Source organism: Orycteropus afer, unplaced genomic scaffold (genome assembly GCF_000298275.1).
Source record: "Orycteropus afer afer isolate SDZICR_OR568_19922 unplaced genomic scaffold, OryAfe1.0 scaffold00403, whole genome shotgun sequence".
NCBI lineage: Eukaryota > Metazoa > Chordata > Mammalia > Tubulidentata > Orycteropodidae > Orycteropus > Orycteropus afer.
In genome coordinates, this window is record NW_006921990.1 from 1,466,133 (window position 1) to 1,493,510 (window position 27,378).

At 40.2% G+C, this 27,378-nt stretch overlaps 1 protein-coding gene across 1 annotated transcript in view; it reads left to right on the forward strand.

Annotated features, from left to right (window-relative positions):
• The window catches only part of NFKB1 (nuclear factor kappa B subunit 1), a 117,090-nt gene extending 90,220 nt beyond the window's left edge, over positions 1-26,870 (forward strand). Inside the window, exons 12-23 of the mRNA XM_007953652.2 lie at positions 7-96; positions 1,399-1,575; positions 2,960-3,101; positions 6,643-6,757; positions 12,982-13,183; positions 13,880-14,049; positions 14,561-14,663; positions 18,559-18,683; positions 20,100-20,166; positions 21,126-21,298; positions 22,108-22,288; positions 26,710-26,870. Of these exons, the coding sequence (XP_007951843.2) occupies positions 7-96; positions 1,399-1,575; positions 2,960-3,101; positions 6,643-6,757; positions 12,982-13,183; positions 13,880-14,049; positions 14,561-14,663; positions 18,559-18,683; positions 20,100-20,166; positions 21,126-21,298; positions 22,108-22,288; positions 26,710-26,870 (1,706 nt within the window). The remainder of the gene's footprint in view (positions 1-6; positions 97-1,398; positions 1,576-2,959; positions 3,102-6,642; positions 6,758-12,981; positions 13,184-13,879; positions 14,050-14,560; positions 14,664-18,558; positions 18,684-20,099; positions 20,167-21,125; positions 21,299-22,107; positions 22,289-26,709) is intronic.
• Positions 26,871-27,378: the final 508 nt, after the last annotated feature.

The following is a 27,378-nucleotide window of genomic DNA, read 5'->3' on the forward strand; positions in this document are numbered from 1 at the left end:
TTTCAGGTTATGGCTTTGCCCCCTATGGATTTCCTACGTATGGTGGAATCACCTTCCATTCTGGAGCCACTAAATCTAATGCTGGAATGAAGCATGGTAATTTTACACTATTTCTTTTGTTTTTAATTCAGAATAAGGAATTTTAAAAAAATGATAAAAAAGTGGATTTTTTTTTTTTTTTTTGTTATCAGTTGGACCACTGCTGACTTTGCATCAGGAAAGTTTTCTCTGGTTCAGCTCACCACCCACTGGGTGGTTGGTATAAACTAGCTGCTATGGAGTGGAGTTGACTCATGGAAAAAGTGGTTTTTTGTTTGTTTGTTGATTATGTTGTTATACATATACAACATAATCATTTTGAAAAAATTGAATAATGCAAATGAACAAAGAAGATGTTTTTCCAAAACTTTGTAGCTCATGGGGGGTATAAACTCTATTTCAGATGCCTTGTTTTTATTTATATATTTCCTTTGTTAAGTATCATGAACAGGGAGATTATATGAACATTAATAAGGGATATAGAGAGAGTTGACTCTTTAAGAATTAAAAAAATCACCAAATCTATCAATTCTCTCTCTTTTTTCTCAAATAATATGCTTTTGAAATCATTTTGAGTTTTCTAGGATTGGTCTTTTCTCTACCAAATGTATGCTTTAGTGAGAGTTGTTATACCATGTGTTCATAGTTTATATTACATGCCCATTCTACTGTATCCATTGAAGAAATAATACAATAAAATACTCCCATTTATGGAATGCTTGTCTCATGCCAGGTACTTTTACATGTTTTAATTGTAATCTTCATGACTGCTTTTTAAGTAAAATACTAGTATTACCATTCTACAGACAGAGGACACTGAGGTCCAGGAAAAAAGTTAATTCTTTGCTGAAGGAATACAGCTGTAAGTGGCAGAACTAGGATTAGAACCAGATCTGCCCCATAATACCTGTGAGATAACATGGTCAGGCCCAGGAAAACATGATCAGAAGTGGGGTGGTCTGGATATTTCACCCTAAGTAATGCGAATTGAGATGACATCTTTTCAACTTCCATTGTTAATTAGCATTAGGGAAAAAACAACTGCTCTGCTTTCAACAACTTTAAAATGTTCACTGAAAGATTCTTGGATTTCACAGAAGAGCTTTATTTCCTTTTTCCTTCTTTACAGATAAATGAAATAAGATGTAAATTTTTAGAACTGAGAGGTTAAAATAGCTCCAAGCCATGTTACTGATGATAGGACCATTTTACAAAGAATTTTAAATAATATTTTTTTCTTTCTCTTTGCAAAACATTTCCCTCCTACCTATATCTAACTTTCACAAAAACCATGAGTTATAAATTAATTAATAGACTTTACAGGAAAAAAAAAACTTAATGTGTTTGCATTTATCTTAGAAGCCTTAGGCACCTCATCTAAAAAAGACCATGAAGGTTGTGATGACAGAGATGCTATAAGTCTTTCTGGGAAAGTAATTGAAACCACAGAGCAAGATAAGGAGTCCAACAATGGGCATGATGAGGTTACTCTGACGTATACAGTAGGAGTAAAGGAAGAGAATTGTAGATTTCAGGGTAAGTGATCTCGTAGTGATTACATTTTATTGGTTGGGGTAGGGCAGGGTGGTTAGTTCCAGATATAGAAAGCTATTTCCAAAAGATGGGTTTATTTTTTGTTAATCTAAAGATGACAATGTGCCCTTAAAAAAATCCTAATATTCTTTATGTATCCTTTGAAATGCATGTATAAGTTCAGTTTAGTCACACTGGGCTTTCCGTTTTCCCTGTTTTATCTTCCACCACAAAGTACAGAAGTTTACATGTACATTCTTCAGTCATAATCACACAATTGTTGGGCACTGTGAGAGGTGATCTCCTCTAGGACTAATAATAGAGAACAGTTTCTATAACTTTAGTAGTCAGCCTTTCCTAGAGTCCAACTTGATCAAGGTCATATTGAAATGGAACTTTGCCAGAAAGTAGGAACTTTTTTCCTGTCACTCTTTTTTTGAAGAATTAGAATTAAGGACAGTGCCCTTTTGTGGCCAGTCCTGTTAGAGTATGGGTCATGATTCTAGGTCATGCTGGCTTGTCCTTGGAAGACTTTTTCTGTAAAGGAAAAGATATATATTCAGACCCAGGGCCACTATGAACTCTGTCATATTCTTTTTTTCTTTTTCACTCCTTTACAAATGTATGAGCCCTGGTGGCACAGTGGTTAAAGTGCTCAGCTTCTAACCAAAAGGTAAGTGGTTTGGACCCACCAGCCACTCCATGAAAGAAAGATGTGGCAGTCTGCTTCCATAAAGATTTACAGCCTTGGAAAACCTACAGGGCAGGTCTCCTCTGTCCTACTGGGTCTCTATGAGTCAGAATTGACTCTATGGCAGTGGAAGTTTTTTTGGTTTGAGTTACAATGTATAAGCCATGCTTAGCTAGGAGACCATACAAAAACAGATTACGCATCAGATTTGGCTCACAGGCCATAATTTGCAACTGCTTACCTTGCAGAAACAAATTTCACAAAAACACCGATGGCTCATGGAAAGTCTGTCTGACTTTCTAGGGCTGAGGCTGATTTCTGACACTTTTAATAAGATAGGTACTTCCCTAAAGGCTTTTTTCACTGAGAGGATGATTATCTAAAATTACAGCAGAATCCAAATAGTTAATTGAGGATCGCTGTTCGCCCTTAAAATAACAAACACTTCTATACTTTTCCCCCCTAACAAGCCATGGTCAGAAATTTTCAGATCATTTTCTAACCATGTTTGTGAGTGAGCCAATGTCCAGTTTTTTTCCAGTGAACATAATCCAGAATCAGTGAAAAGAGCATTTGCAACTAAAATCATATATTTGGGGAGTCGGCACAGGCAGGTAATGGTTTTTGCCTCGAGCAGGCTGTATCTGTAGAGCAGGTATAGACAACTTAACTCTGATCATGCTCGTTGTCTTGCAGATAACCTCTTTCTAGAGAAGGCTATGCAGCTTGCCAAGCGGCACGCCAATGCCCTTTTTGACTACGCAGTTACAGGAGATGTGAAGATGCTGCTGGCTGTCCAACGCCATCTTACTGCAGTGCAGGATGAGAATGGGGACAGGTGAGTTAGGACATCTGCATGACAAGGGTTGTTTTGAGTGAAGGAAGAAAGAAAAGCCTTGTGTATATAGTATTGTTCACAATAAAAACAATGGTTCAAGGTTATGAGGTCTTGTAACTGGAAATAATATGTCATAAGGTTAAATAGTATAAATTGCTTCTTCATACTGTGCCTATCACCTGTTTGACTGCAGAATGACTGAGAGTACTTATCTAAGAATATATCTCACTAGACAGTAAAACTAAGATGTGTATAGGGAATGGTACTTTTTGACAAGTTGTGCTTTATTTATGGAGACAATATTTGAAGAGTCCTAATCCAATCCCAGAAAGACTATTGATCCCAACTACATATTTGTAATATATTGTTGTTGTCATTGTTGTTAGCTACCTTGTTATACAGAATATTACCTGGCCTGGCACCGTCTTCATGGTCATCGTGTATGTTTGAGTCCATTGTTGCACCTATTCTGTAGCACCTTCCAACCTAAGGGGCTCATCTTCCAGCACTGTCAGACAGTATTTTGTTGTGATTCATAAGGTTTTCATTGGTTAATTTTTAGAAGTAGCTCAGCGGGCCATTATTCTTAGTCTGTCTTCATCTAGAAGCTCCACTGAAACCCGTCCATCGGGTGACTCTGCTGATATTTGAAATACTAGTGGCATAGCTTTTAGCGTCAAAGCAATATGCAAGCCACCAAAGTACAACCTGATGGATGGTATATTTGTAATATAACATACTAAAAAAAATAAAATAAGAAGTAATTGTCGTTCTTTTCCAGCTATTGGTTCCTTCTCTACTACCTCTGTTAATGGTTACTAGTCTGTGGCTGCATCTGACTCTGATGACTGCTCTAACCATTGTTGTATAGGAGTGTAAAATTCCAAACACTATGCCTTCCATTCCAGCTGTTACTGAAATCATATTTGCCAAGCCACCTGACTTCTTTCTAAAATGGTTCTCTTAGTCCTTTCATTGTGACTTCTAAAATGATCTCAAACCTCTGCTAAAAGCAAGAGGCAACAGCTTTCAGATTCAAGTCAAGGGCCTTATCTAAAATCTTCATAAAATAGCGTCAACACTGAGAAATCCTTTTCTGTGGAAGAGCTATTGAGTACTATTTTTTAAACTTCAGTTTAAAAACTGAACCAAACACTTTAGGAAAGTGCCAACCTCAGGGTTTCAAGCAGAGCCCTTTGTTCTCATTCCTTGCAGCGTAACCAAGGATGTGGTATAACCACTGGCCTTGTTATACATACAGTATGAAAGTAACAAGTACTGTCTTCTTTGTCTAATGCCATGGACAGCAGAATATTTTCTTCCAGGGTTAAATAATCCAGTTAACTTTCAGTAGCATGTAACCACAAGAGAAAGGAGTTAACCCAGACAGGACAAGTGACATTCTCATGGACCTGCTGAATTTTGATGAGTATAAGAAAGACAAGCACATTCAAGTTCGAAAGTGGTTGTTGATCTTTGAAGGGAGAATTGCAGAAAGGGAAACGAGGTGCTTACATTGAAGTGAGTACCACAGGAGAAAACATGTACATGTGTAAGGACCCTGGACATAGGAGGAGAGACTGAGGAAGGGGCCTTCCTTGTATAAGCATGAAGGAATCCTTAGAATCCCCTTGCAGGACTCCAGACACACTCACACAGTGGGTTTTGGGGGCTTGCCAAAGCTACAAGCAGCCAGAGAGATGAGATTTGGGGAGACCAAAAGGGAATTCACATAAGAGTGTAGACAAGGGGTGGCTTTTGACCATCACAGGCTCAGGCCTCCTGTTTTCATTGAACTGTTCATCCTGTGGCCATTAGTCATCACAGAAAATACAATTTAAAAAATCAAAATAAAATTTCTGTTATGGGGGAAATTCCCATGAGGGTGTGAAGATTCATGGGGGAAGGGAACAAACTTCTGCTATGAAGTGCTGAGGTGCATATGGAAATTTTAGGCAGTTGTTAAAGGATGACATTTTTCTTGGTATACATGTACATCATGTCTGTCTCAGACTTTAGGCACATTTCAGACATCTTCTAGCATCACGTTTCAAGAGATAATAGGGAAACTCTGAAATCATTCTGAAAAATATCTCTCAAGTAATGAATTCACAATTTAGTACTTTTAGGCCCTCCTATGCCAATAATAATCCCAAATAAAACATATTTGCTATTAATAAGAAAGAGACCTGCATAAAGTAACACCTTTAAATTAGATATATTGTAGCCTGTGCCTTAAATCCCAGATGTGCTGCTGCTGTGGGACACTTTGAATGTGCTGAGTGTCTCAATCTGTACATATCTTGGGGTAATCATCCTCTTAAATGTTCATCTGCAAAAAGCTAGAGCACTGCATGTATGTGCCTTAAGCAGAATGGTTTAAAAGATTAAGAGATGGCTTTGGAGTAAAATAGACTTGGGCTTGAATCCCATCTTCACCATTTACAGCTATGAGGCCTTGGGTGAGTTATCTTGCACTTATAAGCCTTAGTTTCATCATCAGAAATGTGAGGCTAATATTACCTACCTCATAAGATTCTTGTTATAGTAAATGAGGTTATGTGTAGTAAATAGAAGCACTCAACAAATGGTGGCCACTTTAATTATTATTGTTATTGTTGGGTTATTTACAATTAATTTTAAAACTTATTTTTTTAACCATTAAAATAAATGTGTGTTCCTAGAAGTGATGTTTAGCACCTGCCAGTATTTTTTACCTCATTAGCATAAGCCCACTAGGTTCAAATCATCACTCTTATTTTAGTGCTTAAACTCTGTGCTAAGATTGTAAGGCTGACTCAGACAGTCTGCCCCAGAGAAAGTCACAATGTAGAGAAGAAATAGAGCGCCCTGGGCGCTGAGCAGAGGGGGCAGCTCACTCTGCCCAGGAAGCCAGGAAAGTCGTCTCCAGGGATGCAAAGTTTGAACTGGCATATAAAGGGTGAAAGACAGGTGCAGTGATCTTCAGAAGTTTATATTGAGTTTGCGCTACACTTAAAAGACTGATTTCATTTTCTCCTTTAGAAAGATCTGAAAGAACCCACGACACTTGTATTAGAAGAACAGTAACAGAACTAGGTGAGGGAACTAAATTTTTCTGAATAATTCCAGGTGCCAGGCCAAGGAAAGTCAGAGAAGAGCAAGAGGAGAAAGTTCCTTGAAATAATAATGTGAGGTTGGGATTTGAACTTGGGTCTTCTTGACTTTGAAGCCTGGATGCCTTTATGCTTCAAGGGGTTAAATATAATGCTTCCAAACACTGGACAGACATTGTCAGTGAGTGTAGCAGCTTGTGAAAAAGAACATCCCCCATCATGGATTCAAAACACTTTATGGATTCAGATCTTTAGATCCAATGTTTCATTCTGTTATACATAGGTCTCTATGAGTCAGCTGGCTTGATGGCATCTAAGAACAACAACAGCTACTAAAACTGAGTATGAGGACCAACTTCAGTCAGCAAGTGTAATCACAGCCTGGGATTTTTTTTTTTTTTAAACTAAAACTTTAGTTGATTATTGTAACTCTATTTTCATTCTAGTGTTTTACACTTAGCAATCATCCACCTTCATGCTCAACTTGTGAGGGATCTGCTAGAAGTCACGGCAGGTTTGGTTTCTGATGACATCATCAACATGAGAAATGATCTTTATCAGGTAAGCAGAAATCTCAAGTAGAACACTGAAGGAAAATCCACGATTGTTTTTTGTTTTTTGTCTGCATGAGTGTGTGTGTGTTATTTTTAATAAACAATAGCAAAAATATTTTACATACAGAAAATTTTAAACATTTTTGTAGGTAATATCCTAAGAGGCCATTAGTTAGGAATGATATTATACTAATTGGAATCTTTTTATCTGTGGATGAATAGTTATTTTTGTAGCAATTACCACACAATGGAATTCCACATCTTGCTGGGAGAAGGCAAACTTCAAATCATTCAAACCGTTGGTCTAAGACCGTTTCTACCTCTAAAACCGTTTCTACCTCTAAAGCCATATAGAGGTAGAAACTGAGAAAAATATCACATCTATCAAAGAATTAGGCTTAAAAAACAGTAATTTATAAGAGTGTTTATGAGAACGTTGAGCACTACTGAAATGTACTTTGATGATATCCAGATTAAATGTTGTTGTTGTTGTTATGTGCCGTCAAGTCGGCCCCGACTCATAGCGACCCCTCCTTGGGTTTCCGAGGCAGTATCACTACGGAAGTAGGATTGCCCAACCTTCCTTCCGAGGAGTGGCTGGTGGGTTTGAACCACCAGCCTTCTGGTTAGCAGTCAAGTGCCTTAGGCACTATGCTACCAGAGCTCCAGATTAAATATATATCAAATAAAGGAAACACAGAAAAGTAAAAAGGTTGCTTAAGGAAGAAAAGGTGTCTTTCAAAACCAAAGACACCTCAAATTAAGGAAAACAAGGAACACCAGAGCAAATTAGGTGGACTAAAACATAATTTTAAAAACTGTTTAAAGAGATCTTTAGGCAATGCAAAGAGAGCAGACTCGGGGAGGCCACCTAAATAGGTACATGTAGATTTTGGGGGGTGGGGGAGTGAGGAAAGGAGCACTGAAACTAGGGGGTCACAACCAAAGCCTCTATGCTGAGTGCTTGGAGCTGGAGGGAGGCCTTGCCAGCTCCTTTGGGTAAGGGGTTGCAGAAGCATGAGGTGGAGATGGGATTCTGCTCCTAGAAGTCCTCCCATGTCCCTCTCCTGGTTACTTTCCCCACCCTCCTGCCTTACAGTCTTCTCTTGGAGTTGCTTGTTCTTATTGCCTTCTCAGCTTTCCATTTTCCTCCTCATTTTACTTCCCAAAGTGACTTCTTAGTCCTCCTCAGCTGAGATAGTGTGCTAAAGCATTTCTCTCACTTATAATCACTAATAAAATGACCAACACTCATGTATGATTATTTATTTGGTAATTGTTACACTTCTCAATTTTTTAAGCAGATGATTTGAATCTTTTTAATTTCCTCAAAGCACAAGTACTAAAATGTTTACATATAGCTTTCAGTAGATTTCTATCTGTGAATAGGTTGTTTCCTGATAGGAGAAAATAACAAGTTCTCATTTGATTTAATGTATTAGACCTGTCTGACTGTTGGGCTTCCTGTCAAAGGGAAAATGAAATTAGCAATTCTTAATTGACTGATAATATAAAGTAACTAGGGTGTGGTCTGATTTTAGATTTGCATTTAAGAAATATTATCAAACGTTAACATCGTTTTTGGTATTTGGAAAAGATAATTGGCCCATAAAGCTTGATTCCCTCAGGCTTTTGAACTGATTGTTCTTTTTATACAAATGGAATTAGAAATAGAATGTTGTAGCTTCTCAATTCTCCACTCATAGACCACGTAAGTTCATTTCAGGTCAGAGTCAAGGAATTACTTGCTTTTCTGTTTATAAATAATATCTTCAAAGGACACAGCACAACAGGGTTAGTGTTGTTACTACTGTCAAGTCAGACCCGACTCATAGCAACCTCTCCTTGGGCTTCCGAGGTGGTATCACTACAGAAGTAGATTGCTCAACCTTCCTTCTGAGGAATGGCTCAGGGGGTTGAACTGCCAGCCTTCTGGTTAGCAGTCAAGTGCCTTAGGCACTACATGTGCTAAACTCCTTACAGTATCATTTGGCTACATATATTGAGACTCTCCAGTACACTAAAGACAAAAACCTGAACCCACTTCCATGAACACTTCTGCTACTTCTCAGCTTGCAGCTATCAGGAGGATACAAGTCCATTTTTGTCCCACTTTATTACCACTCCAGTTAATGCGCAAGGGTTCTGGTTTCCCTTCTGAGTCTCAAACACACAACCACTGGCAACTTTGACTTGAGAACTGCAGATAGCTAAAATATTAACTCTTGTATATTTCTTGTAAAGTTTCTCTACTAACTATTCTAGTTAGGCATTCATATAGCTCTGTAAGTAATATGAGGTTATTTGGCATTTATGTTAAACATTCTCCCAAAATACCTTTCACTAATCTTACTATATTTCTGTGACCATCTGTCATGATCAACTCTGTTCTCACCCTTCAACAGCCCTCTGGACATATAGAATACACGCATAAATACACAAATCCAAGTATACAAAGTTTGGATTCTTCTGAAAATATTTTTAAAATTTATTCTCTTTAATCTTTGCTCTCTTCTCCCTTTTCTGTCTCTACAACCCCCACTCACTGACCCCACCCACCTACCAGCAACATAGACAAACCATGCCAGTGTTGTTTGACATGTACTGTTTTATTTGCGTATGTTCCTCTAAAACTTTGGTGGGTTTTTGTTGTGGTGGTAGTGGTGGTTTTGTTCTGGTACATGTATTTTTAAATTTTTTCTTCATGCTTTTAATTATTATGAATATAGTGTATATTCATAGTTTTAAAACTGGTGCAGAAGGATTTACATTGAAAAATCAAAGTTCCACTCCCTGACAATATAACACCCCTTTGTCCACATCCCAAAGTATCAGCATTATGCTTGTGGGTATTTTTTCCAGTATTGGCAACACATACATATTAAGTACTTTAACTTAAGCACTTTAAATATATAGATATTTTAGTTTGCTTTCACAAACTATCAATATTATATTATGCATACTGTTCCTAATCTGAATTAACTTTTTAAATTTTTTTATTTTATATAATTATGCATTCATAGAAAACCAAAACAAACTCACTGCCATTGAGTCGATTCTGACTCATAGTGACCCTGACCCACTTTTGGGTTTCCAGGGTGGTAAACTTTTACAGTAGATTGCCCAGTCTTCCTTCCACAGAGTAGCTGGTGGGTTTGAACCACCAACCTTCTTGTTAGCAGTCAAATGCCTTAGGTACTACACAACCAAAGCTCCTTGAGTTCATAGGTTACAAAAATAATGTACAGAAAGTTTCCATGTACCCTTCACCCTGTTTTCCCCAAGGGTAACATCTTGCATAATTTGCATAACCAGGAAATTAACATTGGTACAATCTCTATTGGTACAATATGAGATCTTATTTACATATCACTAGTTTTATATACACGCATTTGTATATGTATGTGCGCATGTGTGTATGTTTGAGAAGGAGCTCTGGTGACGTGGTGGATGAGGCATTTGGCTGCTAACCAGAAGGTTAGTGGTTTAAACCAACCAGCCACTCCATGGAAGGAAGATGAAGCAATCTACTTCCATAAGGATTTACAATTTCAGAAACCCAATGGGGGTTGCTATGAATCAGAATCTACTTGATGGCAGTGAGTTTGGGTTTTTAATTTTTGTTTTGGTGGTCATGGGTGAGTTCCATGTGCATGTATTTTTAAAATACATAATGTCACTGTGTTAAATATCACTATATTTCTGCTCTCACAGTTTATAGGACCTATCCATGCTACTGGATATACAACTAGTTCAGTGTACTGCTGAAGAGAATCTCCTAGTATGCATCTTCATATAACTTACCCATTCCACAGTCCTGGACACTTATGCTGCTTCCATAAATAATACAGCAACAAATATTCTCACCATGTCTCAACACAAGTTGGGTTGCTGGGGTATTTGTATATTTGGTATAGCACTCAGGACTATCCAGAGACACAGAAGAAATAGTACATATTTATATTAATTCACTGCCATCTAGTCGGATCCAACTCATAGTGACCCCTCCTTGGGTTTCTGAGGCTGTATCACTACGGAAGTAGATTGCCCAACCTTCCTTCCGAGGAGAGGCTGGTGGGTTTGAACCACCAGCTTTCTGATTAGCAGTCAAATGCCTTAGACACTACGCCACCAGAGCTCCTAAACTAGACAGACTGGATTTCCCAGACTCCTCTTTCTTTTTCACATAAAAACATCACTGCTCTCAGTGATCTCCTTTTTTTTTTTTTTTTTTAATTGTGATTTGGGTGAAAATTTACAGAGCAAATTCACTTTCCATACAGTAGTTCACATATACTTTGTCTCATGACATTGAGTACAATTTACCACAATGGAACAGCACCCCTCTCACTTCCTCCCCATAGTTACCTCTTCCCTATGTCCTTTTCTCCATGCACTCCTGCCCCTGAGCTATGTCCCTGTGCATACACAGCCCTTCTTTCTCCCATGTTTGTTCTCTCCAAGGGTTGTATCTACCTAGTGTAAATGTTCACCTCATATGCCTGTCTTTTCTTTGGCTGGAAGCCACAGGTGTGGGTTCAATTCCAGACCTGAAGGGCAGCTAGGGGCCATAGTCTCAGTGGTTCCATCAGGCTCTATCAGACGAGGAAACCTGGTCCCTTTTTCTTTTTTTTTTTCTTTTTCCAAATGATTGTGAGTTTTTTTTCCATATTGTTCTCCCACTCTATCCAGGATCTCCTACATCTCATTTGCATTCCCTGTGGTGTATTGCTTTGTGACAGAATAGTCAAATGGATTATTTAGGCATCAGCTTTTCTGCTCATCTGAGCCCTCTTAGTGAGAGTGTAGTGCTGTCCTGGTTCTGAATCCTGCAATAGAATCCTCTAACACTTTGTACGGGAGCTCTGGTAGCATAGTGGCTAAGACACTTGCCTGCTAACCAGACGGCTGGCGGTTCAAACCCACCAGCCACTCCTCGGAAGGAAGGTTGGGCAATCCTACTTCCGTAGTGATACTGCCTCGGAAACCCAAGGAGGGGTCGCTATGAGTCGGGGCCGACTCGACGGCACATAACAACAACAACAACAACAACAACACTTTGTACAAAATGAAGGTAGAGGGTAGCAAAGCTACAGCAATGTGTCTCATGAACCAGTAAGTGGGATAATATTTTTTAACTTAGCAAATTTATTTTTCAGTGTTGACAGAGAATGACACCACCTTTATTCATTGCTTCCTATTGAGTCATTCATTTAAACATCTTCCATGAAACCCATAGCCTTTATTTGATACGTTATCATATGGAATTATCAGTTGAACATAGGTGCCTACTAGAAATTTAAGAAAACTAAACTTATTAATAAAACAAAACAATGCAAAACACCCCAACAAACCTGTCAGTGCTGAGTCATGGTGACGTCATGCATTACACTCATGTGTTAAAGTGTAGAACTGCTCCATAGGGTTTTCTTGGCTCTAATCTCTGCAGGCCTTTCTTCCACAGTGCCACTGAGAAGATTTGAACCACCAATCTTTAAGATAGTGGACAATCACAAACCTCTGCACCACCCAAGGACCTAAATTTATTAATAGATGAATTAATAAGTCAACAATCAGTGGGCTATAATGAAAAACAAGAAAGCTATCTAGTGTTGTAAATATAAAAATAATCCTAATTACTGAATAAACCCTGGTGGCACAGTGCTTAACTGCTAACAAAAAGGTTGGCAGTTCCAACCCACTAGCTACTCTGTGGGAGAAAGATGTGGCAGGCTGCTTCTGTAAAGATTTATAGCCTTAAAAACCCTCTGGGGCAGTTCGACTCTGTCCTATAGGGTCACTATGGGTCAGAATATGACTTGACAGCAATGGGTGGTGGTAGGAGTAGTATTAGTAATTGTATATGATATGAAATGGAGTAATTCATTTGCAAAAGTCAGGAGTTAATTTGAGAATGGAAAATGGCCGTGCAATATGACCATACCTATTGCAAAGACAGGAGCTCTGGTAGCATAGTGCCTAAGGCACTTGACTGCTAACCAGAAGGCTGGCAGTTCAAACCCACCAGCCCCTCCTCGGAAGGAAGATGAGGCAATCTACTTTCTTAGTGATAACTGCCTCAGAAACCCAAGGAGGGGTCACTATGAGTTGGGTCCGACTCGATGGCACATAACAACAACAACATTGCAGTGACAGCCACCAGGCTGGTGAGTTCTGAGTATTTACAGCTGACCAGTATGTATCTCCTACTCTCTTTTACACTGTTTCCAGACACCCTTGCATTTAGCAGTGATCACCAAGCAAGAAGATGTGGTGGAGGACTTACTAAGGGCCAGGGCTGACCTGAGTCTTCTGGACCGCTTTGGTAACTCTGTTTTACACCTTGCTGCCAAAGAAGGACATGATAAAATCCTCAGTATCTTACTCAAGCACAAAAAGGCAGCACTACTTATCAACCACCCCAATGGGGAAGGTAAGAGACAATCAGATGTTGTGGTTTAACTCTCTCTACCAGTTTTCTAAATAACTGCCAGGTATTTGATAAAGGCATGCTATTTGATTTGCACCCCAGAGTGCTTTCCTTAGTCACCTGGAGTTCATCATCTCTCATGGATATTTCTGTGCTTGTCATAGCTAATTCCTTCAAAGATGATTTGGAATAGTTTTGTCAGTAGAAGGAAAAGACAAAGGCAAGCTGGGTGGTGGAAATACAGATTAATTTTTTCCCCTTTTCTATGCTCTCTGTAATCATTGGATATTTGGACATGAACATAAAGAAAAAGAATAGATGTTATTTTAAAAATAATGTTTATAAACCTTTGCAATAACAAAAGGAAGGGAAGGAAGGAGAGAGGGAGGGAAGAAGGAAGGAAGAGAGGGAGGAAGGCAGGAAGGGACAGACCTGAGCATATGCTGGTCTGTAAGTGTATGAAGCACAGTTTATTCAGAGAATGTTTATTTGCTTTCATTATCTCTTGAGGACATAATGGGAGACTGTGGGATTCAATTTAAATGCAGCACAATGAACTTACAGTGCCTGTAAAGAACATCTTGAGTAGAGACTCTTTCAGCACTAGAAGTGGAATAAACCATTTCCATCAGCTTCAGGGAGGGCCTTCTTGTGAGCAACCTTCCTACCCCCATAGCTGCCTCTCTGCTTGCCCCATAGGTCTGAATCCCATTCACTTAGCCATGATGAGCAACAGCATGCCATGTCTGCGGCTGCTGGTGGCCGCCGGCGCAGACGTAGACGCTCAAGAGCAGAAGTCTGGGCGCACAGCACTGCACTTGGCTGTGGAGCATGACAACATCTCCTTGGCTGGCTGCCTGCTCCTAGAGGTGAAGGACACTTACTCATCTTTGCATTAAATTCCCAAGGAGGATTTCATAAAATGGGTAGTGCAGTTAATGCTTGGCTGCTCCAGAAAGATTGGCCTTTCAGGTTCACCCAGAGGTGCCTCAGGAAATGTCTGGCAGTCTGCTTCCAAAAACTCAGCCATTGAAAACTCTATGGAGCATAGTTCTACTCTGACACACATGGGGTCTCCAGGTGTTAGAGTTGCTCAACCTGAACTGGCTTGCTTTCAAAGAATGAGGTCATTAACTTTTCTCCCTACACTCAGTTCCTTTTATTTAAAGTCTCTGCAAAGCTTAAGAGTAGCAGCTTCAGGGATTTCCCCCAAGCATGTCTCACTGGGAATTTCTTCAATCACAGAGCCAGCCCAAAAGAGAAACTGGATTGGTAAGATGACCCAAGGGGCCATGCAGACAGAGAGAGGTAGGGACAAAAGAGGAACAACAGCAACAACAAAACCTTCACTAACCCTTTTCTGTGTGGGCTGGATTTTAGGGTGATGCTCATGTGGATAGTACCACTTTTGATGGAACGACACCCTTGCACATAGCGGCCGGGAGAGGATCCACAAGGTTGGCAGCACTTCTCAAAGCAGCAGGTAAGGCAACCTGGCAGTCTTTGATGGAAAATGTCACCAGCAATACAAACCCCACCTAATGCAACAAGTAGAACAGCAGTGTCACCTTCTTTAAGCCACAGACCTGCTGCTGAAAGGCATGGGTAAATAATATGGTAAATCATATTTAAACTGCCATAAAGCCACTGTTTAGACTAGTAATCCTGGGCTTCATTGTGATACTCATTTTCATATTTACTCTCTAATTCATCTGTTTGTTTTGGGTTTTGGTTGTGTAGCTTGAATCAGTGACAGGGGCTCTTAAAACGGAATTTAATAGAGGGAATTCTGGGTAGTTCCAGTCTCATATCAAGTCAGAAGTCCCCAGAAGAAAAAGTTTATTGATAATAGGAAATAATTTAAAGACCTTCTTTTACAAGAAAAGAAGCTACGGTGGCATAGTGGTTAAAGCATTTGGCTACTAATCAGAAGGTCAGCACCCCAGATGCTCCATAGGAAAGCAATGAGGCAGTCTGCTTCTGTAAAGATTTACACCTTTAGAAACCCTATGGGGCAGTTCTACTCTGTCCTACAGGGTCACTCTAAGTTGGAATCAACTTGATGGCAATGAGTTTGGGTTTTTCTTTTTACAAGTTGAAATAATAGGAAAAATCAGATTTGCTGTGTACTGAGTTCTCCTATGTTCAAGGCACTAGAATAAAAATTGCTAGTTCTTATTGACCTTAAGGAGCTCTGGTGGCACGATAGTTAAGGCATTTGGCTGCTAACCAAAAGGTCAGAGGTTCAGCACCAGCTGTTCTGCAGGAGAAAGATAAGGCAGTCTGCTTCTGTGAAGCTTACACCCTTGGAAATGCTATGGAGCAGTTAGTTCTACTCTGTCTAGTAGGGTCACTAGGGGTCAGAATTGACTTAGTGGCAGTGGGTTTGGTTTATTTTTTTATTTTATTTTTATTTTATTTTTACTGACCCTAGCCCTAGGCTGCTAACAGAAAGGTCAGCAGTTTGAACTCACCAGCCTCTTAGTGAGGGAAAGATGCAGTCTGCCTGCATAAAGATTATGGCCTTAGAAACCATATGGGTCAATTCTCCTCTGTCCTATAGAGTGGCTATGAGTTGGAAGCAACGAGATGGCAATGAGTTGATTTTTTTTTTTCTTTTTCCTTAGTTTTTTAATGTGGTTTTTTGGGGGATTGACCTTTCTATGAACAAGGCACTGTGCTAGGCATTTTATATGCACTGTCTCATGTAATTTTCTCAATAAACCTTGGAGAAAAATATCATTATTATTGTTCCCATTTGATATCAAAGGAAACAGACTAGAGAGACTGGGGCCCAGTCCCAGAGTCCAAGTTAGTGGTAGAGTTGTGATCAGACCCAGCCATCTGAACTTCAAAACTATTTTTTCGTTACTGTGTTTGTCTCCTCTGTTATGATCACCAATTTGCAGATGTTATTCCACTAAATCTTCATTAAAACCTTGAGAAGTATATAAAAATATTATACTGCTCATCCTTGACTCTCCAATGCATTGCATATTTAGAACAACCAAAAACATGTTTAGTGATAATATCTCAAGCCTGCCTGACGTGTTTGATTTGTTTTAGAGGATTTTTTAAATGTTTTAGAAGATAAGTGCTTCATAAATTCAAGAAAACAAAGCAGTGTGAAATATCTTAAAAAAATCAGCCCAGTAACGTTCAGCCATAAGGAGAAATGAAGCCGTGAAGCATGCTGTAACATGAATGAACCTTGAAAACATTATGCTGAGCGAAATAAGTTGATCACAAAAAGACAAATATTGTATCATCTCACTCATATGAAATAACAATAGGCAAATGTATAGAGACCAAAGTTTATTTGTAGTTACCAGGGCAGGGTAAAGGGAAAATCATTGTTTAGGAAGCAGTGTATTTGTGTTTATGGTGATGGGAAATTTGGCAATGATTATGGGTTATGGTTGCACAACATGATTAGTGTAATTGGTATCACTACATTGTATACCTGAAAAATGTTGAATTTGCAAATGTTGTGGTATATATATTTTTACAACAATTAAAAAAAAAAAATCAGTCCAGGAAGATGTAGGAACTTTTTCTTTAGGGCCATCACATTTTTCTGACAAGTAAAATCATATCCCAAATAAACAACATCCTTATCTTTTCTCCTTTGTCCTTTTCTTGAACAAGAGACTCTGATTGCAGTATGTATGAATAAGTGTGTATGAATAGTTTTAGAAGTTATTTGTTAAAATTAAGAAATGCCTTCAGACAACAAGCCATCACCCTTTCAAAAAAATGCCTTCTCTTGAATTCTCAGAATCCCATGAAAGGACTAGCAAGGAGCAATTTCTCCAATATATACATGAAGAAATTCAGATGAAAAACCTCATCCTGTGCTCAGAATCATGAAGATGAGTCCTCAGGAACAGATGTAGTTTGATTCCTCTGGTCTTCTGTCCTATAAATCATTTAAGTTGGTCACTCCATTGTTTTCATGGTTAGGTTACATTTACTGCTTCATAGATCAGGCCAGGACTGAGAGAGTGAAATAAGGATATAGCACCAATATCCTTCTTTGACACTCATTAGACACTCCCATTCCTGAAGTTGACACAAACCAAATTTTCTCCCAGCAATATAAAAACAAGTTCCTCTTACCAAAAGGGTGTGCTGAACTTACAACTGTTCATTAGGTATCAAGCTAAACACTCTCTCATTAACATTGTCTCTTACCCTTTCAGAAGTAACTCGAGCTCTAATCTTTGAGGGGCTTTAGATGTTTTCTTGCTGGGAACAAAAGAACAGATTAGATTTCCTAAGAGCCAGCAGCCAGTTTCAAAAACTATACAGACTAACAAAAATTTCTTATGTTTAGCTATTTTTGGTGTTTTTTTGTTGTTGCTGTTTGTTTAAGGATCAATACTGTACCCAGGTATAAAACTGAATATGTTGTTTCCAGACATCAGGCATCTTTGCTCTTTTGAGTGATTGAAAAGAGGCTGAGAAAATGTGCACTTGCATGCATAAATTTGAATATTTAGGTCCTCAATCCAGAGAGTGTGTCTAGTCTCTCTAAACTCCTGTCCATTAACCCCCAGATTAAAGGTACATCATTCAGCTGGAAAAATCCTAGAAAGCTATATGTGAAATTAAAATTACTCAGTTTTTTGTTTTAAATAGTGTCCTTTGATTATCTCTCACTGCCATAGAGTTGGATCTGACTCAAAGCAACCCCTCCTTGGGTTTCCGAGGCAGTATCACTCTCTGGTGGCATAGTGCCTAAGACATTTGACAGCTAACCAGAAGGCTGGCAGTTCCGACTCACCAGCCACTCCTCAGAAGGAAGATTAGGCAATCTGTTTCCATAGAGATACTGCCTCGGAAACCCAAGGAGGGGTCACTATGAGTCAGATCCGATGAAACCCAAGGAGGGGTCGCTATAAGTCAGATCCGACTTAATGGCAGTGAGTTTGGTTATTTTGGTTTTTGATTATCTCGGGTATCATAAAATATCTTTATAGTCCAAATAAATTAGAAATTAAAAGAATCTTTCTGCATATTTCGGTAAGAATAAGTTTTATAAATTAAAAATTATCCAAGTAATTGTATCTCACTGCTCTTGTGCTTTGCCTTTGGAATTCTGACCCCTGGAAGTGGTTAGTGGGAGCTCTGGTGGTATAGTGCCTAAGGCATTTGACTGCTAACCAGAAGGCTGGTGGTTCAAACCCACCAGCCACTCCTTGGAAGGAAGATCAGGCAATCTACTTCCATAGTTAGCCTTGGAAACCAAAGGAGGGGTCACTATGATTGGGGCCTACTCAATGGCTCAATGGTAGTGAGTTGGGTTTTTTTGGTGCAAATGGTTAGAAGTTGACAAGATCTGAGTTTACCTAATGCCGTGTATCTTAACTTCTCAGGAGCAGATCCTCTGGTGGAGAACTTTGAGCCTCTCTATGACCTGGATGACTCTTGGGAAAAGGATGGAGAGGATGAAGGAGTTGTGCCTGGAACCACACCTTTAGATATGGCTGCCAACTGGCAGGTGAGTGGTGCTGCAATCTGTGTGCTGGCTGCTCCTGAGTTAGCTAAAGGTTCAAGAAAGTAAGGATAGATGGTCTTTCTGGTTCTTAATTCCCCAAAGAACATGACTTTTATTTTTAAGAAAGTCTAATTGTCAACAGCCATATTTATCTTGGAACCTATCCTTGAAAGATCTAGGTCAGCTGAGTTCTGGGTGTTAAAGGGATGCCTAATCAGATCAGAGTTAAGATTTGACAGACAGTTAGAAAAGAAAAAACACAAAATTCACAGAAGACCTTTCCATCCTCAACTCACACCAGCGTTGTTACCACCTAAATTTCTGAAGCGAGGGGAAGGAAATATGATGGTTTGCTGAGAATTTAACTAGCTTATTTCTGAAAGTAAAAAGAAGCTGGAAATTCCTCTGAGCATGCCAATAATTATAAACAGAATAATCAGATTTAAAACCTTTCTCAAAACTCCACTGACTGAGATCTGAGGGTGAAAACAGTTACTAGGTCTTCCTGGCCCAGGGAGAAGAGCCACAGGAAGGAGGTGGGCAGCATACAGATGTCCAGCAAAAAAATTCAGTTTCTCAGGGGCAAGTGCTACTCTGCATCCAATACCAGCTCTGTGTAGCCCTTTGCTGTTGAGCCAGATGACCCTGAGAGACCACATAGTTCTCCCTTTTTAGCACCTCATTTCCCCAGGCCTCACCACAGAACATAAAACAATAACCACTTCAGTGACCCAGTATTGTCCTTACCCAGGTTAGCCAACAACAAAGGGACTACAAAAAATACTTCCACAGGTCTATCTAAAATTCCTCACTTACAGTTTTGGTGAGTTTTTTTTGTTGTTGTTTTTTTTAAGGTTACACTGGCCCCTCAGTTGAAATGTAAATTATGCTAGAAGGCTAACACCAAATCTTCAAAGCATTATATACCTTAATGTGAGCACATTTATGACATTCAGTCTCATAAACCTCTTACTAGGGAAGAGGGGCCAACAAGGGAACACAGTGTCACAGTTTTGAGTAAATTCATCCCTGGCCTTCACTCTCAAGGAGATATCACTGACCCAGGACTCTCTGACCAAGATATGGCTGACTTAGTGGCCTGAGCTGCCATTGTCCCTCAGAAAAGGCTTGGCTCTGACTCTCCATGAGGTTGGCAAGCCCTCTCCATGAGGTTAGGTTTGATACCCCCACCTCAGGCAGTTCCTATAGAGCATAGCCTCCCTACTCCAGAACTCCCAAAGTTATGAAGAAAGGACATGTATGCCCAGTGATGGCACCGACTCCTCTTTTCCATTCCTCCGTCTTTGGAATACTAAAACTTCTAAGAAGGACGTGCTGAGTAATTTATCACAAAGAATCAGAGTACCCTAGTGGTTCAGTTAATATGTTAATATTTTCCCATGTTTTTCTTTCCAACAGGTTTTTGACATATTAAATGGGAAACCATATGAGTCAGAGTTTACGTCAGATGATTTATTGGCACAAGGTGGGTTGTGATAGAACCACAGTTCTCTTAAGTCATACTGTATACACATTGCTATTTAAGGAGGGGGCATGGAATTGGCAAGGAGCCTTGGTGGTGCAATGGTTAAGTGCTTAACTGCTAACTAAAAGGTTGGTGGTTCAAACTCACCCAGCAGCTCCATGAGAGAAAAGACCTAGCAATCTAGTCCCATATATTTTACAACCTAGGAAACCCTAGGAGGAGATCATGCTTGGTAAAGTGGAGGATCAGTGAAAAAGGGGAAGACTCCCAGTGAGATAGATTGACACAGTGGCTGCAGCGATGGGCTTAAGCATAGCAAGGATTATGAAGATGGTGCAGGACCAGGCAGGGTTTCTTTCTGTTGCACATAGTGTCGCTATGAGATGGAGCCGACTCACAGTACCTAACAACAACAGAAAACTCTATGAGACGGTTCTGTTATTTAGAGTTGGTACAGGTTGGAATTGACTTGATGAGACACAACAACCTGGAACTGACATTCTCCAGTGTTTACTCTGACAGGCACAGATGCTTATTTCAGACCCAGAAGACCCTGGAAGTATACTAAGGGGGATATCCAGTTTTAATGTTGTTGTTGTTGTTGTTATGTGCCATCGAGTCGGACTCAACTCATAGTGATCCCTCCTTGAGTTTCCAAGGCAGTATCACTACGGAAGTAGATTGCCCCATCTTCCTTCCGAGGAGTAGCTGGTGGGTTTGAACCGCCAGCCTTCTGGTTAGCAGTCAAGTGCTTTTAGCCACTATGCTACCAGAGCTCCCAGTATTAATCTAGTAAAATTATATACTGATATTACTTAGCTGGGCTGTGCTGACATTCAAGTAAAGTAGCTTGATTGCTTCCATTGGGAGAAGGAGAGACAACAGGGTAGCAATGATCCATCCAGTCAGAGTGTCTCTGGTAAGTTACAGCAGATGTGTTTCTTCTTCATTTTCTTCAGGAGACATGAAACAGCTGACTGAAGATGTAAAGTTGCAGCTTTACAAGTTGCTAGAAATTCCTGATCCAGACAAAAACTGGGCCACCCTGGCCCAGAAATTAGGACTGGGGATACTTAACAATGCCTTCCGGCTGAGCCCTGCTCCTTCTAAAACTCTTATGGACAACTATGAGGTAACATATTACCTTGCATATTTCACTGTTTTTATTTGACATTACTCTGTTAGGATCACTGGCCAGGTCATAACCCCTTCCCTCTCGATTAACTCTGAGGAAGAAAAACAGTCCTTGCCTATGGCAAGGGGAGGACAACCTAGCCAGAATGGAAGCCCACCTGTCTAAAAAGTCTATTTTTGTGTACTTTTGAGATTTTCCTAGAGTCCCTGAGAAAATACTACTTAGAGGGTCAGGATTGTCATAGAACTTTGATCCCCCCTGAACAAACAGGATAGACTACAATCAACATACTTACCTTCTTGCCCGCAAAACGATGTCTTGACCATGTGTCAGGATATGCAGTCATCTTTCTGTGAAGTGGCTCCTAGCAGAGCCATGCTTTCATTTCTAAAAATATAAGGTAGAAAAACATGGGGTGAAATTATTTTCTATTGAAAATGTCATTGTTAGCTATCGTTTCTCAGTGGTTCTTAGAGTTTCAGTTTACACAGGGATACTGCTTAAATTTGACTCTAGGTAGGGTTTCAACATCTCAGCAATTTTCTCTCTCTGTGTGCTTACTTCAAACTACTTCTCTGTGATTTCCTAAGTGGTCTTTGAGCTGAAACAGGAAACTAGATTCAAAGATTATATTTTCTTTGCCACTCTTCTCTGACCTTTGCAATAGCACCTGGCTCTCTGAGTAGAGGAGACAGTGTGAAGGAGGGGAAGGGGTGTGGTGCGGGTGTTCACAGCCTGTCCCTGAGTTGTTCTAAGCACAGAGGTTTGAGCACAGAGTAGGTTCGTTCTTCATTTGTTTCTCACAGGTCTCTGGAGGGACAATAAAGGAGCTAGTGGAGGCCCTGAGACAAATGGGCTACACAGAAGCAATTGAAGTCATTCAGACAGCCTTCAGCAGCTTGGGAACAGCAGCCACCAGCTCAGCGAAGACAGTCTCTCATGCCCACTCAATGCCTCTCTCTCCTTCCTCAATAAGGCAGAAAATAGGTAAGTAAAAGTGACAGGAAAAGCAGTTGAGATATTCCCTGCTACCCTAGGCCAGTGTCTCCACTTCTGGGATATGGCATCGCAGTTTCCCCCTTGTCATCCCCTGAATATACTTTCCTACGCATCTGTCTGCCAGACGGCTGGCGGTTCAAACCCACCAGCCACTCCTCGGAAGGAAGGTTGGGCATTCCTACTTCCATAGTGATACTGCCTCGGAAACCCAAGGAGGGGTCGCTATGAGTCGGGGCCGACTTGATGGCAAATAACAACAACAACATGCATCTGTCTACCCGTAGAGCTCAGGAGCTCCACCTTCTGCCCCTCTTGACACTGCAGTTCAGGTGAACAATGACACAATCACAGGATTTCCTTAAAATCACAATATATAATAAAAACTAAATAATGAGGTGGTTAAGGTAAATATTATTTCTCTAATTTCTTAAATTAAAAAAAAAAGAGAGAGAGCCCAAGGACTAGCACGCAGGACTTCAGACTGATCCTGTAATTTTTCCCACTGTACTCCCCCTCAGTTCCTCAGGCTCCTCACCACCAGTAAGCTCCTTCTCACTTCAGCTCCTCTTACTTTGCTTCTAACATGGGCCTTATCTTCTGCCATTAACTGTGTCATCTTTCATCACACCTAAAAAACACATATCCATATGGAATGGACTCTTAACACAACCCATATGTTAATAATCCTATGTGTTCCTATAATTTTTGTCTTTCACTCTCTAAACAACCATGTCTTAGATATCTAGTGCTGCTATAATAGAGATACCACAGCTGGGTGGCTTTACTGAATAGAAGTGTATTATCCCACAGTTTAGGAAGCTAGAAGTTTGAATTCAAAGTTCTGGCTCTCAGGAAAGGCTTTGTTTCTCTCTTTGTCAGCTCGGGAGGAAGATCCTTGTCTCTTCAGTGTCTGCTTCCTGGGCTTACGTGCTCTGTTACTTGGCATCTGTCTTACCCCATCTCTGCTCTGCTCACTTGTTTAATCTCTTTTATATTTCAAAAGAGATTAATTTAGGTATACCCTATATTAATCCTGCCTCATTCACATAACAAAGACAGCCCATTCCCAAATGGGATTATAATCACAGGCATAAAGGCTAGGATTTACAACACATATTTTAGGGGGACATAATTTGATCCATAAGGAACCATTTCATGCTTTCTCTTTCTAAACCCCTGAAATCTCTTCCCTCTCCTCACTCACCCTTGCCTTCACTCCACTAAAACATAGAAACAATTCACACTTCCTTATCTTTGAACTTGTCAAATCAACCAACCTACTTGTGCCTGTGGCTACGTTGTCTGCCCCACATCAGGTTTCAGTGGGTTAAATGGGTGCCTGTTGAAGAGCACCCTGCCCCCTGGCGTACCTTCTCTGTCTTCCCAGGTCCTTACTTCTAGAATTCTTCTCTCTCTTTTGTGTTAGTAGTTTCTCACTCCCAACAGGATCACCTAGCCAAGAATGCAATAATTTCCCTTGTCTTTAGAAACAAAACAAGGCACACAGAAAAAGCACTCCCTTCATCCCACATCTACAGCCCAATTTCTGTTTCAGCAGAACTTCTCGTAAGTTTTAGAGTTGTTCTTTCTAACGCTTCACTTCTTTTCTCTATGTGACCCCTGTATTGAGGATTCCATCCTTCCTACTCTACCTATGAAGACTGATAGCCACCACATTGCCACATACAGTCATCCCTTCTCATTTTCTTGACCATTCATAGTGGGAGACACAGCCAGCAACCATTCCTCCTACTTAAACCATCCCCACTCTTGGCCTTTCCACAGTACATTCACTTGTGTGTCCTCCAACTTTGCAGTTCCTACTGTGTGGTGCTCTTTGCAGCCTCCTCCACATTCACGTTTAAAATCATAGAGCCTAAGCTCAGTCCTTGGCCCACCATACTTCTCTAAGTGGAACTCTTGAAACACCCACCTAAACTCAGTATTGGCCCTGATGGTCCAGCACTGCCCCTTTCTAAAAGGCTAAGACAAAAGTCTAAGAATTCTTCATGAATACTTACTTGCTCTCACCCCCTCACATCCAATCCATCAAGGACTTCTCCCATCTACAGCCATCACTCTGATCTTCTACCTTGATTCTTGGAGCTCCTAACTGACCTCCCAGTGTTCATTCTGTCCACCTCTCTTTAGGCCGTTCTCTGTATAACAATGAATGTGAGTTTTTTAAAAATTGATGAGATCATCCTCTAGTTTATTCCTTCATTCGGCAAAACTTTACTGAGCGCCTACTTTGTGTCTGGCACTGTTTAAGGCTTTAAAGATAAAGCTGTTAAAGTAAAGACATTGTTCCTGCCTTACCCCATTCTCTTATCTTAAATGTTACTTTAATGCACTCTTCTTCCCACTCCACTACCCTGTAAGCTCCCAAGATGTTTCTTTTGTTCTCCAAGCTCTCAAGACTGACTGAGCCTTATGGCCTTTGAACTGTCTCTTCTTGTTCCCTGAAAAGCTCCTTACCTGGCTGCTTCTTTCTTGCCATTTTATTTTGCTGCCAATTTCACCTCTTTGGAGGGACCTTCTTAGGGGGAAATAAGTGTTCACTATAGAAAGTAATAATTTATCCACCAGGAAAATATCTCAATCTCTTGTTTATCATGGCCTGGTACTCCTTCCACACAAATACCCAAGGAATAAGTAAATATTTATATCTCAAAAAGAACCAAGTCCTTAATTTGTAGTTATTTTCAAAATAACTTCACAGTTACTAGCACATAATAGATACTCAATAAAGATTGGTGGATTGCATAAATTGATGAATAATGAAATAGTGGTTGTGCCATTGCCATTGAAGCTTTAATATTCTCATATTAGAATTCCATATATAAGAAAATAGCATTCTTATTTGTGTATATTAAATTTCTGTTTCGTTGGCTACTCTCAAAACATAGGAAATCATTCCCATTGTTCAGAACCCTAACGATACTTCTCTTAACAAGAGGAGTTTGACCTGATTTTCCTGTATAAATTCAGCTTCATCAAAATCACCAGGATTTTTAGAAGTGGTGTATAGGGTTTAATAAGGAGCTCGGGTGACACAGTGCCTAAGGCACTTGACTGCTAACCAGAAGATTGGCGGTTCAAACCTACTAGTGGCTCTGTGGAAGAAAGATGAGGCAGTCTACTTCTGCAAAGATTTACTGCCTTAGAAACCCTGTGGGGGTCACTATGAGTCAGAATGGACATGATGGCAGTGCATTTGGTTTTTTGTTTTTGTTCATATAGGGTTTAATAGCATATGAGGCCCAGAGAGGTACCTCGTTTTTGTTCCTTCTTCTGTTGCTGATTTATTTTGCCTAGGCTCAGCAATTTCCCTAGCTATGAAGAGAATAATACAGTTGTCAGAAAAACACCTAATTTCTAAGGAAAAAAAATGTGCACTATGAGTCAAGAGAACTCAAGAAGGATTCTGATAAACATAAGGCTAAATCAGCATTAGTTTCCCAGGGCTGGCATAACAAAGTACCACAGACTGGGTGGCTTAAAACAGTAGACATTTTTTCTCTCACTGAGTTCTCTCTTCTAAGTTCTGGAGGTCAGAAGTCCAAGATCAAGGTGTCAGCAGCACCATGCTGCCTCGAAGGCACTAGCAGAAGCATCCTTCCTTGCCTTTTTGATTGCCAGCAATTCTTGGTGTTCCTTGGCATATAACTACATCCCTCTAATGTCTGTCTTCACATGGACTTTTTCCCTCTGTCTGTGTCTGTGTATCTATGTCCAAATCTCCTCCTCTTATAAGAACTCAGTCTTACTGGATTTAGGGCCTACTCTAATTCAGTATGTCCTCATCTTGAATAATTACATCCCAAAGACTCTATTTCCCAATTCTGAGATTCTAAGTGGACATGGATTTTAGGAACACTGTTCAACCCACTATAGCTAGATTGAGAGTTCTGGTAGTGTAGTGCCTAAGGCACTTGACTGCTAACCAGAAGGCTGGTAGTTCAAACCCACCAGCCACTCCTTGGAAGGAAGGTTGGGCAATCTACTTCCATAGTGATACCGCCTCGGAAACCCAAGGAGGGGTCGCTATGAGTCGGGTCCGACCCAACGGCACATAACAACAACATAGCTAGATTATAAGAGAAAGATATGAAAGTGTGACTAATTCAGATGTCACCACAGTTTTTATGTTAACAGTGTAATTTCATATTAATAATTATTATTAATAGAATATTTCTTTTACTGCTTCTCCCACCATGTGAACAGTAGTCTGGAGCAGGGGACTGAGTAGGTGGGATATAGTGATTATTGAAGGTAAGGGGCATGTGTGATCCACATACGCCATTTAGATTTAAATTTGAGCCCTGCTGGAGTGTAAGGCATGTCAGAGCAGCGCTTTTGCCATGCTCCCAGCTGTGCCCTAGTAAATTCACATTTTCTCCCCTCAGATGAGCTCCGAGACAACGAAAGCATCTGTGACAGTGGCGTGGAGACCTCCTTCCGCAAACTCAGCTTCACAGAGTCTCTGACCAGCAGCAGCTCATTGCTAACTCTGAACAAAATGCCCCACGATTATGGGCAGCAGGGATCTATAGAAGGCAACGTTTAACCTGCTGACAATTTTCAACACTGTGCAAACCAAAGCCCTAAAATTCCACTGCAGTTGTCCAAAAGAAGAAATATAAAGTGCATCCAAAGGTGCTCAGAGGAAAACCAGCCTGCTTGAATCACTCCGGATTTAATTCAAAGCCTTTTAAACTGGCTTCCTTTCTTGGTTCCTACATGATTTTTAATTCAGTTCACTTACAGGTAGTCTCTAGCAATCACATCACTCAGCTGGGCTGAAGCATCGTTGGGGGTGAGGTAGCTTATTGAGCTTTACCAGCTGCTAATGGATTACAGTTGCTTTCTGTCACTGTTGCTGCTGTCCCTCTGCTGCATCCCCATGTCATGAGAAGGTGTCAGAGTCCCCATCTGATAGCCCTTCCAGCCGTCCACAGCACAGTCGTGCATTCAGATTAAGGGTTAAAAAAAGGGATGTTTTAAAATGAAAGTCATTCAGTGTACAATTTTAAAAAAGGCTTATTGCTTTTTCAAATGTGGTTATCTCTGTGATT